Source organism: Rhyacophila brunnea, unplaced genomic scaffold (genome assembly GCF_057557595.1).
Source record: "Rhyacophila brunnea isolate RB1 unplaced genomic scaffold, BYU_Rbru_1.0 scaffold_23, whole genome shotgun sequence".
Classification (NCBI taxonomy): domain Eukaryota; kingdom Metazoa; phylum Arthropoda; class Insecta; order Trichoptera; family Rhyacophilidae; genus Rhyacophila; species Rhyacophila brunnea.
The window spans coordinates 7708720-7725014 of record NW_028232893.1 but is presented as its reverse complement, the minus strand read 5'-3'; the positions used below and the strand labels follow the sequence as shown (position 1 = coordinate 7725014).

General features: G+C 34.7%; 1 protein-coding gene across 3 annotated transcripts in view; it reads right to left on the bottom strand.

Moving 5' to 3' along the window:
- Positions 1-16295, bottom strand: part of Usp32 (Ubiquitin specific protease 32) — a 75073-nt gene that overhangs the window by 54080 nt on the left and 4698 nt on the right. For all 3 annotated transcript variants that reach the window (XM_085950114.1, XM_085950115.1, XM_085950116.1), the window contains exons 3-5: positions 1810-1983; positions 442-580; positions 64-292 (exon numbers count right to left, since the gene is read on the bottom strand). In XM_085950114.1, coding sequence (XP_085806240.1) covers positions 64-292; positions 442-580; positions 1810-1983 — 542 coding nt within the window. The remainder of the gene's footprint in view (positions 1-63; positions 293-441; positions 581-1809; positions 1984-16295) is intronic.

Here is a 16295-nt window from a genome sequence, read left to right as displayed (position 1 = left end):
TCATCACTGTCAACCAGTGTTCAAATCAACTCCATAAACTTGCTTGAGAGAAATTCAACTCACATTTGACTCGTTCACATGTGGGCCCCCGGCACGCCGCGCTAAGCCCGCAGCACAGTTCCTTAAAATCAATATGACCGTCCCGGTTCTCGTCTAAAGCCAGTAGGAGCCCACGAAGAGCGGCACGTGGCACAGGCGGGGACAAAAGGGGGGCAAGGACTTCCGCATCCAGCTGTCCACTGCCAGCCCTGGCTCTTAGGCCCCAAAAGCATTTCTCTAAGGCACATATATCCTGGAAATTGAATGAGTATTTAAAAAATAAATATCCATGTTCACTTCTAAGTGGTAAATATGGGCCTATGCAGAGTACATGTTATGTCAACACACACATACTTGTAACGCAGACTACATTCATAATAGAAAATTTGTCTTTGGTCTTACCCTTTCTTCTAAGTGCGTCACTCCAGCCAGCGTTTGATAGAACGTCGGCGTCTCCAAATCTGACGTCAGACTGACGCATGGCTCGAGTAACAGCCATCTTGATAATACTGTAGCATCCTTCCTCATCAGCAACCATGATCTTAAAAACATGAGAAAATAATAAATTAAATTTATTCAAAACATTGACGCCCACATTGGCCAAGCGGTAACGTGGCCCGTGGGATCCCAGGCTCAAAACCAACGTAGGGTAAAAAAATAATATGTTATTTTTTTTAAATATAGCCATAGATAGTATGGACCTGATATGTTGAGCAAGTAGCTAACATTGATTTGTCATAAAAGCAAAAATGTGTTAAGACAAATCTTCCACTGATGGGCCCATATTATGATCTTGTTAGGATCGGACATGTCGGTCTATTCTATACACAAGTCGGGTATCGACGGTAGTTTATCATATTTATGTATTTTTTTTTTTTTTTTAGAATTATTAATAACCATGTCCTTGCTTTTTCGTACAAGGTGGTTGTTAGTAATTTTGAACAATCACAAACACCCAGGCTTTGAGAAAAACACATAAATGTTTTTGTCAAGACTGGGAATCGAACCCAGGAACTCTCGGGTGGAAGGCGAGCGCCTTACCAACTGCACCACGAGAGCCGCCCATATTTATGTATTAAAGTATTATAATTGTTACAATAAGTTACCCGTATAAACTGTCAACATCCACGGCATAAGCGTTGGACTATAAAGCCGTGGGTCTGGCAAGTACACATATTGTTTTTCAATTTGTGTTTGAGTCGGAGTATGGACCTAATAGGTTGAGCAAGTGGCTGACATCCATTTCTCGTAAAAAACAAAATCTGTCAATACAAACCTCTATATATACCACAGGTCAAAAAAAAGTACACTATTTTATTATGTAAATAAATAAATTTGAAATCTTTCCCGACACCCTGAAACACCATCAGTTTCTGACAATCACTGGAGCACAACATTTATGTGACAGCGTTGGTCCCACAAAAGTGTTGTCTTTTGATTTAAATTGTTTCACTCTGTGGAGGCCTATATGATATTCTTGGGATCAGAAATGGAAAAAAAAACATGTCATGTATGTTTGTGTGATCTACTTTTCCTACTATTAAATTTGATTCAAATAATTTCTTGAAGTTTGCCTAGGTTTTTATGTAAGTTAATGTGGCCGGCTTTAAAATTAACTTGGAATATGTACTCAATAAGTTGCTAACACGATTTATAAACAGTGCTAGGCGGTGAAGCTAAATTTATTTATGACGTCTTAACGAAATTTCACATGGTCGACTTACGACGAAAAGGGCAAAACATGGAAGAAGAAAATAGAGCAATATTCACCTGAATTGATCCTGGTCCACTCTCTCTCCTCTGCCGAACAATGCGGTGAGCGAGTCTGTTGTGATCCACGCGTGGTTTGTCTGCAGTGATGTGCTTTCGGCTTGCAGCGCTGTTATCAGGTCCCATTTTACGATGTGTGTGCCCGCCTCGTTGCAGTACAGTGTCCATAGGAATCTGGAATTGACGAACGATATAAGATTACTTCCGTAAGTGGAATTGAGACTGTGGTTTTCAAATTTTTTCACTTCGCGGCGTCTTCAATGCAGGGGTTGTTGACATGTGGGATTTAAAATTAAATCGATTGGCATATTGTGAGTGGGTCTTGAAATACTTTCGAATAGCTAGAATATTTTTGAGATAATAAAATAAAAAGAATTTGAAGTTTTTTTTTATAAATAAATAAAAAAAAATATTAAAACTATGAATTAGTCAAAAATCTCTTTGATACATATTAAAAACTTAATAAACTAAATTTTAATAATAATTATGACAATAAAATAATATGTAATAAGATAGGGTCTTTTTACAAATTCACATTTGACTTAAAATACAAAATATTTTTCTTTATAATGTTTTCAGATACCTACATATTTATTAATAATTAATACAGTTTAAATCGTGAATTTAAAAAAAAATATCTCAAATTGCAAGCTCCACATTTTTCCGCAAGGTGCTTCTGGTAGGTAAAGGATTCGCCTTAAGGAATTAAAAAAAAACTAACCAACACCATCTGTAATAATATGTATTCTTAATTTAACAAAAACAAATGACTGTATGTATGACAAGTATGACTGACAAAGTTTAGTGTGCACTATTTATGTCGAATCTTAACAGCCTACCTCCACCCCTCGCCACTGCGATATACCATTCGTACCAAAATGAAAATCTAACCCAGAATCCTCCGTGATGCTAATTCAAATTAAATTAACCACATCCCGTCTGTCATAATAAAAACAATAATTAGTTTTATTTACATTATCAAATGTGCTCTTCAGTTTTAATCAAACAATCGGCGAATATAGCAAGTGCGAGACCGGGCCGTTGTTGAGATAAGCAAAGCTCTTTGATAAGGCTCTACGGCCACACAGATTCTCCACTTTATGGCGACATTAACATCACTGTAGTGAGATGCAAATAAATTACCCGATTCATAGGATTCAAAAAAAAGTTTTTTTTTTATGCCTAATAGCGCCTGTACACATGCATGGATTTACTGGCAGCAATAGTGCATATTTTAAACTATTGTGACAATAACTATTCATACATAAAAGTCCTGACTGTCTCTCCAATCTCATTCTTCAAGAGTAAGCAAGACATGATGTTGTCATTTTATGGTACTATTTGACAGGTAGTGAAAATCGGTTAGCCCCAAAGTGAGTTTAGTTCGTTTTTTGCTGGCAGGTTCGCCACTATCGTTCTATTGCGCAAGAGCAGATTGAAAAAATCTCTACTTTCGCATGAAAATTCAGAAGCCACCAAACTTTTTGATTCATGCATGCAAGCTTGCAACCAGGATAATTCATACAGTCAAACTTGGTTATTACGAGGAAGGAGGGACCGACTGAATTTGCTCATTATATTGTTATATAACATTTTTCATGCCACATTCTATTTAAGCAAAGAACAAAAAATCGGAAAACCATCGTAAAAATCCCTGAAACAAGCATGGCATTCATGAACTACAAAAAAAGTTGTTTATTGTAATGAAGTGCTGAGCCGCCGGCGCTGGTAGCTAACCTACTGACTTCACAAAGCTTGGATTTTTGACATGCAATTTCAACCAAATGCGTGTATACTTTTTTAATGTTGTCGGCGAAAATACCAGTTAGGTACTTGGACACTTAACTTAACTAGTATCATAAACGTAATCCGATCCCGGCGGCATCGGTCGGATTTTATTACTTAGGGTCGAAAATGTTTTTACATGATCGAAACATTTTGCTTGGTATACCCGAGTAGCTCCCAAGTAGCACCCAAGTAGCTCGTTATAAAAGTGAATAAATGTATGGAGAGAATCATAAACCAAAATGTCAAAGAATGTTTCCTCATTACATCCGAGATCTCGCTATTTCCGTGATCGTAATAACCAAGTTCGACTGTAGTAGTATTCACATATTGAAGCGCGTTAATTTTTAGCAATCAAATTTTGTGACTAGATGATACCACTTGCCCGTTCTCAAAAGTCACCGCACGCCACTGTTGTGTATGCCCGTATACGAAACGAATGGCTTTCGGCGAAGAGTTGCATCTGCACATGCGCTGTTGAAAAATGGCAAGTGTGGCAGCAGATATTATTTTCAACCAAATACAATAATATTTTGTAAATGACAACAAAATCAAAATCATCGACAAATCGTCGGTAATTTACAACAAACAAGTATCTCAAAAAAACTTTTCAGGAGAGGCAAATAACAACTTTATTCTCTTAGTTTTTAATTTAGAAATAAATTTTCTTCTATGAAACATCCATTTAGTATAGTTACACATATTATCATGAAAAAAATGTTATGATCAGTCATATTGTCGAAAATACGAGAATGTGTTGCAACTAAGGATTCCAATCCCGGGATCCCGAATCCCGCGCTATTTTCGATACCTATGAATCCCGGGATTGATAAACATAATCCCGGGATTTCGGGATTGATTTTATTTATCAATTTTTATGGAAAATAAAATAAAAGCGAAAATAAAACAGAAAAAAATACTTTTAATAAAAAATAACTACATTAGAAATAAGCTGAGTTTGAATGAAGTTTGATTTATACCCATGTGTAGGTTGCCGATTCATTTTATTTTCTCACATGAATTATTAAAAATGAGAAAGATTGGAAAAAAACAATGCTTCGCACATTTAACAAAGTAATTCCACCATGATATCATACGTTTTACGGCAGTTTCATATTTGGCTGACTAATTAGATTTTGCAGGTTGAGCAAGTAGCTGACATCCATTTCTCGTAAAAAAAAAACAAAATCTGTTAATACAACGTCTACTCTGTGTAGGCCCATATGATCCTATTAGGATCGGACATGGTCGAAAAATTAGATTTATGATGCGGAAAGGCCATAAGTACGCCATGATTATTTGCTTAACTAATTTAAATCTCGCTAATCCATTCATTATGTCTTTACTATCAGAAACAGCAATCTCGTATTAAATTCACATTATTATTTATATTACATTATTATTTACTCCATTAAACTTGTGTATTTCCAAGAATGAACGTATACAATATTAACAATAAATTTCTTAAATAGTATAAATTATACTAGATTTATTTTTGACCGATTTTATCAATGTTATTTGTAAATATAAACATTTTATATTAACAATGGAAAAAAATGCCAATCCCGGGATTGTCAAATTGTAATCCCGAAATCCCGGGATCAGAATTTTGGCTCGGGATTGGATTCCCTAGTTGCAACTTTACTGTGAATATTACTGCAGTAAACACGTATCTTGACTTACGAGAAAGAGCTTCAGTATAATCATCTGAGTTCAGTATTCTGTATACTTACAAACACGTAACTCAAGATACGAATTTATAATATTTATAAAAGTCTTTTATTGTGATACAAGTTTTTTGTCATTGCTTAAATCTATTATGTCCTAAAGTATATTTTCAGATACGTGTAAGTGGAATATGTGCGTATTCAAATTCTGAATTCATTACATCAAACAACTCAAAACTAACAAAAAATGAGATACGTGTTTGTAGAAAATTAGCGACGAAATTCAACAAGTTGCAATCGGGACGAGTTCGTGTGTGCAAGCCGTCTTAGCAGTTTTTGCGCAGTAAGCGTTTTTTGGCATATCCGAAACATCTTAAGCACCACTTCATACATTTCCACGTCGAAACGAAAGATAAAAGTAAAAAAAAACCATAGTTTGAAAACCTTTCAAATCAGAGATAAAATTTAATAACTCTTTTATTTATCTCAAAGTCACGGTGGTTTTATAGCCGACTGCCTGCTTATATTTTTATAATGCGCGGGTCAAAAATGGGAAAGAAATAAATAGTTATCACACATTTCACTTTATTACAGCAATGTCCTTGTGAGGAATCACTAACTGATTAAAATACATCACTTTCCGAGAGAGAAAAAACACCAAAAAGTGTCAAAAGAATTATCTCGGAATATCACAAACAAAAAGTTAACAATTTCATTTAAATATATAAACCGAACAAAAATTGATAAGATGCAATGTATTGCATCAATAATTGGTCAGTTGAAGATTGACTATATCCGCTCCTCAGTCAGAGTATATGGACATCACATGACAATGGCGAAGGGTGGAGGTAGGCTGTTAAGATCCAACATAAATAGTGCACACTAAACTTTGTCAGTCAAACATATTTGTTTCTATTGAACTAAGACTACAATGTGTAGATAGTGTTAAAATTCAATTAAACCCTGCCTAATCCAAGCCATAGAAGATAATAGTCAAAAAATATTCATTTATCTATAAAGTATCTAAAATTATGTCATTAAAGTATACATAATTTTAGATATTTATAAATAGAAGAATATTTTTTATCGATTATCGTTGGTATAGGCAGGACTTAATGAATTGTAAAAAAATAACCAACACCATAATTATGTAATATGTATTCTTAATTCAACAAAAACAAATAAGTATGACTGAAAAAGTGTGCACTATTTTTGACAGATCACCCATAGCATACATAAACTAATATGGTTTGGCATAGGCAGGGTTTAATTGAATTTTGAAAACCAACTAGCACAATCTGCAAATTATATTCTAATACCTCGTTTACACGTGCATGGATTTACTGTTGACAGTAAGAAATGTATGGGTAAACATGTATTATCCTGCAGTTGGCAAGATTGCATGAATGAATCAAAAAGGTTAGGAAGCTTTTCATGTTACAGTAGGATTTTTTCGATCTGCGCTGCGCATTAGAACGATAGTGGCGAACCTGCCACCAAAAAAATGAACTATGAACGAATTTTCAGGTTGACCGATTTTCACTACCTGTCAAATAGTACGAAATAGTATCATGAAATGACGACATCGCGTTTCGCTCACTCTTGAAGAATGAATTACAGTTATTGTCACGATATTTTAAAATACGTACTATTGCCGCCAGTAAATCCATGCACGTGTACAGGCGCTATTAGTTCAATGAAAACAAATAGTTAGTATGACTGACAAAGTTTAGTGTGCACTATCCACCCTCCAACCCTCGCGACTGCCACATCCAAGAATTCCTGTCGCTTGCCAGTTTTTTTGCGTTCTCCAATAACGAAAATCATCGGGGGGATGGCCGCGCGGCTTAAGCGTTGGATTATAACGCCGTGGGTCCCAGGTTCGAATCCTGGGTCTGGCAAGTAAGTACACATATTGTTATTCAATTTGTGTGTGAGTCAGGGTATGGACCTAATAGGTTGAGCAAGTGGCTGACATCCATTTCTCGTAAAAACAAAATCTGTTAATACATACCTCTCTACTCTGTGGAGGCCCATATGATCCTATTAGGATCGGACATGGTCGGAAGAATAACGAAAAAAAGAATTTTTCTAAATGATAAACTTACCTATTCACAATAATTATTTTTCCGACCATGTCCGATCCTGATAGGATCATATGGGCCTCCACAGAGTGGAGGTTTGTATTGACAGATTTTGTTTTTTATGAGAAATGGATGTCAGCCACTTGCTCAACCTATTAGGTCCATACCCTGACACACACAAATTGAAAAACAATTTTTGTACTTGCCAGACCCAGGATTCGAACCTGGGACCCACGGCTTTGTAGTCCAACGCTTATGCCGCGCGGCATAAGAAAATACTTAAATTTACTTAAGAAAATAGGAGAAGTACTAAGACATGCATAATATTTTTAGATACGTAATTTGTGATAACAAGTGTTGTGTAAAAGTTAGAGTATTTTTTTTAAATTAATAGATAAAAAAATAGTAAAATCAAGATACCAGATAGTGTCACATTTTTACTCTTAGATAGATAAAAGAAATGGGTACACAACTCACTCATTTCAACGTATTTGATGAAAAACTGGCTTTTCCACTTTTGTAAAATAAGGGAAGATATTTTAAGCCGGGAAGAAAATGTCTGTTTTGGTTATTTGTCCTATCTAATCAATTCGTACCGTGAGTGTAAAACCAAAGCATCTGCAAATTTTTCAATTTCGAGATTAAATGCAAAACAACTGCAAACGTCGTGAACTTGATAATGTAAAAGTGAAGTAACTGAAAGAACCTGCAATATAATGCAACCAAATATTATGGTTTATATATGCTCTATTTCTCCTAACAAAACGAAGACTTCAAACCTTAGACTATAGATACATCTAGACGCCACCCATTGCATTGCTAAATGAAACTGCGCGCCGTGCGTTTGGTTTGTGGGCGAGCGAACGCATTCGTATACAAATGTTTGAGACCATAGACCATTTCGCTAGTGCTCGCACTAGACGCTCAGAATTAAAATATAATTTTCTATTTTTTTACGTTATATAGTATTTTTAAGCGGTTAAAATGCAACCATTACGTAAAGATATCCATAATTTAAGTTATTTTAAAGAAACACTACGTCACTTGATATTAAAATACATAATAATATACAAATAAATTATCACGAACATGTATCAACTTACTATGAAACGTAATACCATCTTCTTGCTTATCAGTACGGCTACCACATTTTAATACAACACAAAGAACCATCTTTGCTACTTAATTAACTAAAAATATTTACCACTGACTTTATGTTTAACACAAAAAATAGCAATTTTAGCAACACGGTTATCGACGCTGAGTTAAGCAACAAACTAAGATTTGGCGGCGACACTAGAGCAAACCATCTCCCACATCTGTAAACCTTTCATCTTACTCTAGCGTGTGTCGCAGAGATTATAAGGGTGCCGAATACTTTCTCAATCGCAATTGTGCATCGTTTTTGTTCAGGCCTTGCTTCAAACCCTAATATATCCAAAACATGTCTTTTGCAGATGGTCCTGATTTCCATCGGATTCCGAAAGCTGCTGCTTTACCAATTTTGCCACCTCAACCGCAATTTCATTTTAAATAACACACGAAAATGCAGGTTTTACTTGATTTTAAATATATCCAATTGGAATGATCACTAGGGACCATCTGTGGCTTTCTCTTAACATCGCATACACTGCGGAGCTCCCTCTTGTTTCCAATTGGATACATTTGGAATCAAGTAAGACCTGCATTGCCGTGTGTCTTGGTCCTAAGATGCATGGTTTTTAAGAAATGTTGGCACGGCTAGTATTTGAACCGGTAGCTTAATTTGTAAAGCTGCTGACGTCGAGGCGATAGCCGAATGATAGATTCATGGGTCATATTGTTTTTGAATCTGTGTTTGGAGTCAGAGTAGGACGTAATGTGTTGAGCAAGTGGCTAACATCCATTTCTTAACGTAAAATTTAACTGAACATGTTGAATTCAATGGCAAGACAAAAGTTTTTTGTTGTTTACACCAAAAAAAGAAACATTCTCAAAAAGGTGAAATAACACGTTGATATAGTTGAATATAGGTATATACTCCAATCGAATTTGTTTGAGTAAAGGCATTCACAAAATGTAAGTTAAGATTTATAAATATGCTGTGATCCCATTGTTCTGGACTTGATATCTGGGTAGCGAAGGCAGGACAGTATGTATGACGGAGTGCCCCAGATCCTTGTCGATTTCCATTATACCATATAATTAAATACCTAATGAAACTACTTATTGTAACGAATGTTAAAATAACTTGCAATTAAAGCATGTGATTGTGAGTTCATTTATTACCACAATAGTTCACATGCAGCGTTCCTGTCACCCAATGCTTCAAATACATTATCAACACGTCACCTTTTTGTCACAGTAAGCTGCCGCTACGGGAAAAAAATGATGTTTTTCTTGGTATTTAAAATGTTATCAGACTGATGCTCCCATCCCGTACGTATTTTGAACCTTTAAACGAACATTGTCAGTTAGCAAAATCTGCCGAAATCGCTAGAATAACAATAAGGTCACCTCACGAGTATCGCGCTACATCATGAACCGCACTAATCAGTGAACTTTTTTCTATTTTTTGCAGTGCTACACTTTTCGATTCATGTCAAAATCACGTGTTTTTAATGGATTTCTCTGTGAATTTTCTATTAAATTATTATCTATGTGTAGTGTCTACGTCTATTATCTATGGATGCAATATAGTACGTAATTTTTAACATACGCACACGTAGAAACTGTTAAAATTAATTGAAATTACCATGAATAATAATTTAAAATACTAATACATTAGAGTTGGCACTCTCCATCATTAAATTTATAGAGATAGTGATCATTCAAAGTATTCTGCGAAATACGAAACCATAAACTAAATTTGTCAATGTGCCAGCACATGACGTGATCATAATGTAATCGCCGCTTTAGTGTTGCCGTGTTGGGCTAAGGCTCCCAGATGAAGCCATTCCTAAAGGCTATACCTCAGTTGAGGCACGGTCTAAAAAGATCGTGGCTAGGCGATACGCAGATTGCGGGTCGCGGGTGCAAATGACGCATGCCAAACGAAATATAATTTGTCATATAAATCCAACATGCATCCATTTAATGTTCTATTAGTAACAATAATAATATATTCATTGACATGTTTTCTTTTTCAAGTAAATGGGTAACGTTTTTAGTCATCTTTACACGATTTAAGAATTAATACCCCCGTAGCCATCACGAAACAAATTGACATGTTCCCAGCTCGAAGTTCTCTCTCCGAACGCCAGCGAGTCCAAAATTTCGTCGCGCCTATAGTTGAAAATTATTTGCCCGTTTCACTGATGTATCGCCTTAACAAGAGCTATCTTTCGAAAAAATCATATTTTGTTCCATCCATATGACGTTTGCTAAGAAAAATACCATCTCGAAACCCTGAGATCATCAATCGTGTATCACACGTGTTTACTCTTAATAACGGAATCAATAGATCGATGGAAAAACAACAATAAAACATGACAAAGCGTTAAGCCATTAAAAGTGTTATAAGGTGATAATTGACTGGACGCCTGATAACGTGACAACTCAAAATAAGCAGGTAACATTCCTTTATCTTTGAACATAATTATCAATTACATACGTACACCTCTGAAGATAGGAGATAACAAAAAAAATAATAATATGGCCATTGCGAGCAGGTGACAATTTTATTGTATAAGCCCCGCAATGATAATTACCATATTCATGATGTGCACCGGTTGTGAAGACTGCCTGTTAAAGGCCTGTTAGAGGTAAACACTTACAACGGAAAGAATCAATACAATTAAATCTCTAAAGTCTCTTGGATAACACACAAATTTCTAATTTAAACGACACTTTGTTAATTCTTTACCACGTTCTTCTTAGCTCATATTCTTGTTTGTCCGGTTGTTGTTTATCCAGTACAGATCTTGCAATCGATTTTTAACTAACTTCCTGACTAGCTAGACATTTGAAACTTTTAGAATATATCAGAACACGATGCCAATGCATTCTTTTAATACTTTTAGCCATCTTTGAGTAGAATTAAATTAATTTTCAGTTAATTCTGTTTTGTATGAAAAGTTATTTCGGAAGAAATCCGTAATCCAATCCACTACTATTGGTTGCTAAGGGGGTGGTCCTAGCAACAAAATTATTAATATATACGTGTGCTACTATGGAAATCAAAATGACATTCCAGTATTCTATATTTGTTTGTTGCAAAATAGCAAAAAAATGATTTGTTGATTATTTGTCCTAAATTATTTATACATAGAATTGTCAAGTTTATATCGTCTCTGTTCTGGCAGAACACACTAACTGGAGAATACTAGTTTTGAGTAATTTGACTTTGAAGTTGTTAAAATGTTTGAAATAATGGACAACCATGTGAGTTTATTAAGTAATCGTAAAAAGGATGACTTTAAAATAAAGACTGTATATTTATTAAGGAGGTTTCCAGACGGTAAAGTTTGAAATAAGGAACATTTTGGTACTAACTCAATATGTCATTTTTTCGAATTAGTGTTTTCTGCCAGAACAGAGACGATATGATTCAACAGAAAATTTAAAAACGTGGTATATAAAAAGTTCTTTTTATCTTGAAATTATTTAACATAGTGTTCGCACTTCGATTTATGCAGTTCCGATATTTATTCAATTTGAATACAAGTATATTATTATTCTTGCAGAAATTGACATTTTCAGAGATGCATCATTTAAAAAATTGTGCTTTCTATCCGGCACTATTTTGATATCTTTCTGTGAATCCGTCACAAATAACAATTATTATTTTAGAAAACTATTTAAATCTGAACTCGGGGCACTGACGAATGATAAGCTTTTAACCATAAAAAAAGGATAATCCCTCACTAGGGAATATAATCTGTCATGTCGGAATACATCGAAAATTATTGTAACGTTTTTATTAACGTAATAATAATCAATTTAGACATTTATCGTAATATGAGTATATCATATTCATATAAGTCACTAGTAACATGGATTTACTGGCACCAATAGTATGTAAATTCGCGATAATAACGGTTTACAAGTAAAAGTGCTGACTATCTTGCCAATTCTTCACGCGTAAGCGAGACGCGTTGTTGTCATTTTATGGTGCTATTCGACTGGTTGTGAAAATTGGTAAATGTCAAAAATGCTCTGCGCAAATATCTCGCAAGTTCCAACTGTCGCATGAAAATTCAGAAACTGATAAACTGTTGTGATCCATGAATCTTGCAACTTACACGATAACACGCGATAATAATGTTATTAGATCCTAACCTAACCTAACAAATAATCCAGTGTATCGGCTATTTTCAAAATTTGTTTGTCGCTGGCTTCCTGTAAATCGACAAGAACCGTGTTTTATTTAGACATAGATTTTATGTCAGTACTATACGACCCAAAGAGGTTGGACGGTCTTTAAAATACGACCATATCGCTTTCCTACTATGCAAACCTTCTATGTTTGTTTTATATAAATGTTCAGGAGAGACTTTTATAAATAAAAAAGTTTTAAATTTATGATATATCAAAAAAGAGTGTACTTTAAATAATATCGTAGAAAAAACTTTTTTTATTTATAAAAGAAATGTATTAAATAATACATTTTAACTCTCTCCTGAACATTTACACAAAACAGACAGACAGAAGGTTTGCATAGTAAGCCGACGATATATTTCTGATACAACATCTCACGGTGAAGTGTGACACGGCGAACTGCATACGTACAAATTACCGGACACGACCTCCGACTACTTACTTTAGACCAATTTCATTTTACAGATACGAGTTATTGTAATTTTGGTAGCAATGATAAGAATAATAACACGGTTTTTATTATGTTATTGTTACAGATAAGCGAGAGATATGATAGTACATAATTATAATGACAGGTCTGTGCGAACAGTTCTAATAATAAAACGGAATAGATTCTTTGCAATACAATCATGTTATCAATTTTCACATTAGTCATCTATGGTAATAATAATTATATTAATAGCGCTACAGCCTAGAGCAGACCCCAGCTGCTTCGAACATTGCTCTCCACCATCTTGTCTCACATGTCGTGGAACACCAGTACGACGCACCGAGTCTGGAGGTCCTTTTTCACAACGTCGTCATCTGGCTTTGTCGATGTTAGTTTTTAAGCTTCCATTTAACACTGCGTAGACCAAATCATAATCAATTTTTTTTGACCATGTCCGATCCTAACAAGACCACGTTAAAACAAATAATTGAAGCTTGAAACATAAAAACGTTGTTTCCCGAAAATATTGAATTGTGGACTTGTCACTTTTTGTAATTAGACGCCTCATATTATATAATATTATGACGTACTAGATTAATGATATTAATACTGAATATAGAATGCCGTATGTATATAAAAGATCAATATTGTAACGGTGACACATCATCTTTGATTTTTGAATTAATCAAAATGAATAATTAGCCAGATTATTGAAATCACGTAAACCTTGAAGTCTCTCAATAACAATCGCACAAAGACAAACAATGACAGTATTGTAGCCAGATATTCACGGTAAATTGATATTTTTTATCAAGTCATAAAATTACTAAACATTTGCCATGCGTCAAATGACAGACAATGTAAAAAATATATATAATAATATGTATGAAGGTGATAAGAATATTCGCAAACGTAAATAATGATACCGAAAAGCAGATGCGATGACTACTTTATCTATTGAACATACATAATTTGAAAACATCTCAAACATATTTTTTTCCAACCATGTCCAATCCTAATAGGACAATATGGGCCTCCACGGACTGGAGGTTTGTATTAACAGATTTTGTTTTTACAAGAACTGGATGTCAGCCACTTGCTCAACCTATTAGGTCCATACTCTGACTCATACACACATTTAAAAAACAACAGTTATTATCACGATAGTTTAAAATACAAACTATCGGTGCCAGTAAATCAATGCACGTGTACAGGCGCTATTAGACTAGCTATTTCTTTTATTCAACAAATAATTCACAAGATTTGAGAATGTAACATTATATAATATATTGTACATACATAATATGAAAACATCTCATGCATATACTGCCGTACTAAGCACAGAGGCCGTAACTGACGTATTTAGGTATTTTCATGTTTTTAGATATTTGGATTCTGCAGAGTTTTTGTATAAGATCGGTGAATAAATCCAAGCCGTAACTGCTATAGTTACGGAGAAATCAAGGGTTTTAATAGCCGTATCTACGGAGTTTGAGAAATAAAATCGATAAATACTAAGCGATTTGGTTGTAACTATCATTTACTAAGGCATATTAGCCGTATCTGACATATATATGGCTAATATCAATACATAATAATAATAATAATAATAACATAAATCAAATTTTCAAGGTATGTAAACAAATCTTAAACCAAAATTAACTATTATAGGCAAATAAAATAAATAAAAAGTTCCCCAGTATTAGCAGGAAAAGTAAAATAATATGAAAGCTCAGATCTCCCACTTGCCTAAAATGCAGATACGGCCTCTGTGCTTAGTACGGCAGTATACCCACTAGAAGAAAATCATTTAAAAAAAAAATATGACACCCGACGCGACTTGAACCTGTATCTAGTACTCATGTTTATAACCATTATAATAACAACCTTAGTGGTCGGTGTGTAACGGAAACTTGTCCACTTTTGAATGCCTTAAACTCCAAGGCAGCGGAGAGGACTCCATACTAGGCGAATATTACAAGACTACCTTCCTAATATAAATATTTTTTCATCGCATATTTATGAAAGATCATTTGCAGTTGATTCACTCAACTTGGTAACCGGTGTAGTGACAGAGGTTGCCAAGCTGATGAAAAGGAAATGTAAACCGCTGGACAAGTGCAATACAGTGGTAACAAATGGGCACTAAACGACCACTCAAACTCAAATGAAACTCAATAAAGCTGTGCAGATGTAAGTGGCGGTGAATAACTAGGGACCGATAAGAGTGAAGGGGAGGCTTTCATCTGTCAGTGGATCGTCTCCGGATGACAGTGATGAAGTAATTCACCCAATCGTCAAAAAGAGAAGTAGTGATTAATCATCCAAGTAGCGATTTCACTTGATATCTTCCAACAATAACAATAATTATCGATGTCATATTCCTTGTCAATACTGATATGCTTAGATATATAATATTTATATATATTTGTACCTTAGAGCTGTAAGCCTGGAAGTCACATATTCAATATTTTGCAAAAGAGCAGTTTTAAAATAATTAATCTAATCTAGTTAAAATACTCACTTGCGTTCGGACTAATACCCCGTATGTCGGACTTCCGCACTTTTGCAATTAATCTTTTTGCTATAGCTCAAAGAAAAAATGACTTAATTTGGACATCCACTCTTTCAGCTCTAAAGTATAATAATTGGATTACCATCGTTTTAGAAGTATTTTGAAAACCGTGTGACATTGGACTCCCAAATTTTCAGCATTAAGAGAACGTGAATACACATTTAAATCTGCATACTCAACTCAAAAATAATAAAAATGTGACTTCCGCACTTTTAGATCTAAGGTACAGATATGTTTTGCCGTGTTATCTATGCCTTGTACCGATTCATTCAAGACCGAATCGGCAATCATTACGGAACCATAAATAGATCAGGAGATAACAATAGTAAGATACGGGGTATCATGCATAGGCTGACCACATCTCCTGTTTCGTTATTATTATTGCAGCGGTGACAAACTTATGGCATGTGTGGCACGTTCAATTCACTAATAATTATCATGAACAACGTACCGCTACAAATTACAGCGTTGCCAACTGTACTATAATTGTAGTATTTTATAATTAAACTCATGTGGGTCTATTCCAGACGTGGGCAAATGCGGCTCTCCGTTGGGTTAAGTGCGGCTCCCAATATCTTTTGATAAAAATATAGGTATTTTCTTTCCCCATTATACTTGTATTTTCGCGAGTTTTCTTATATATGTAT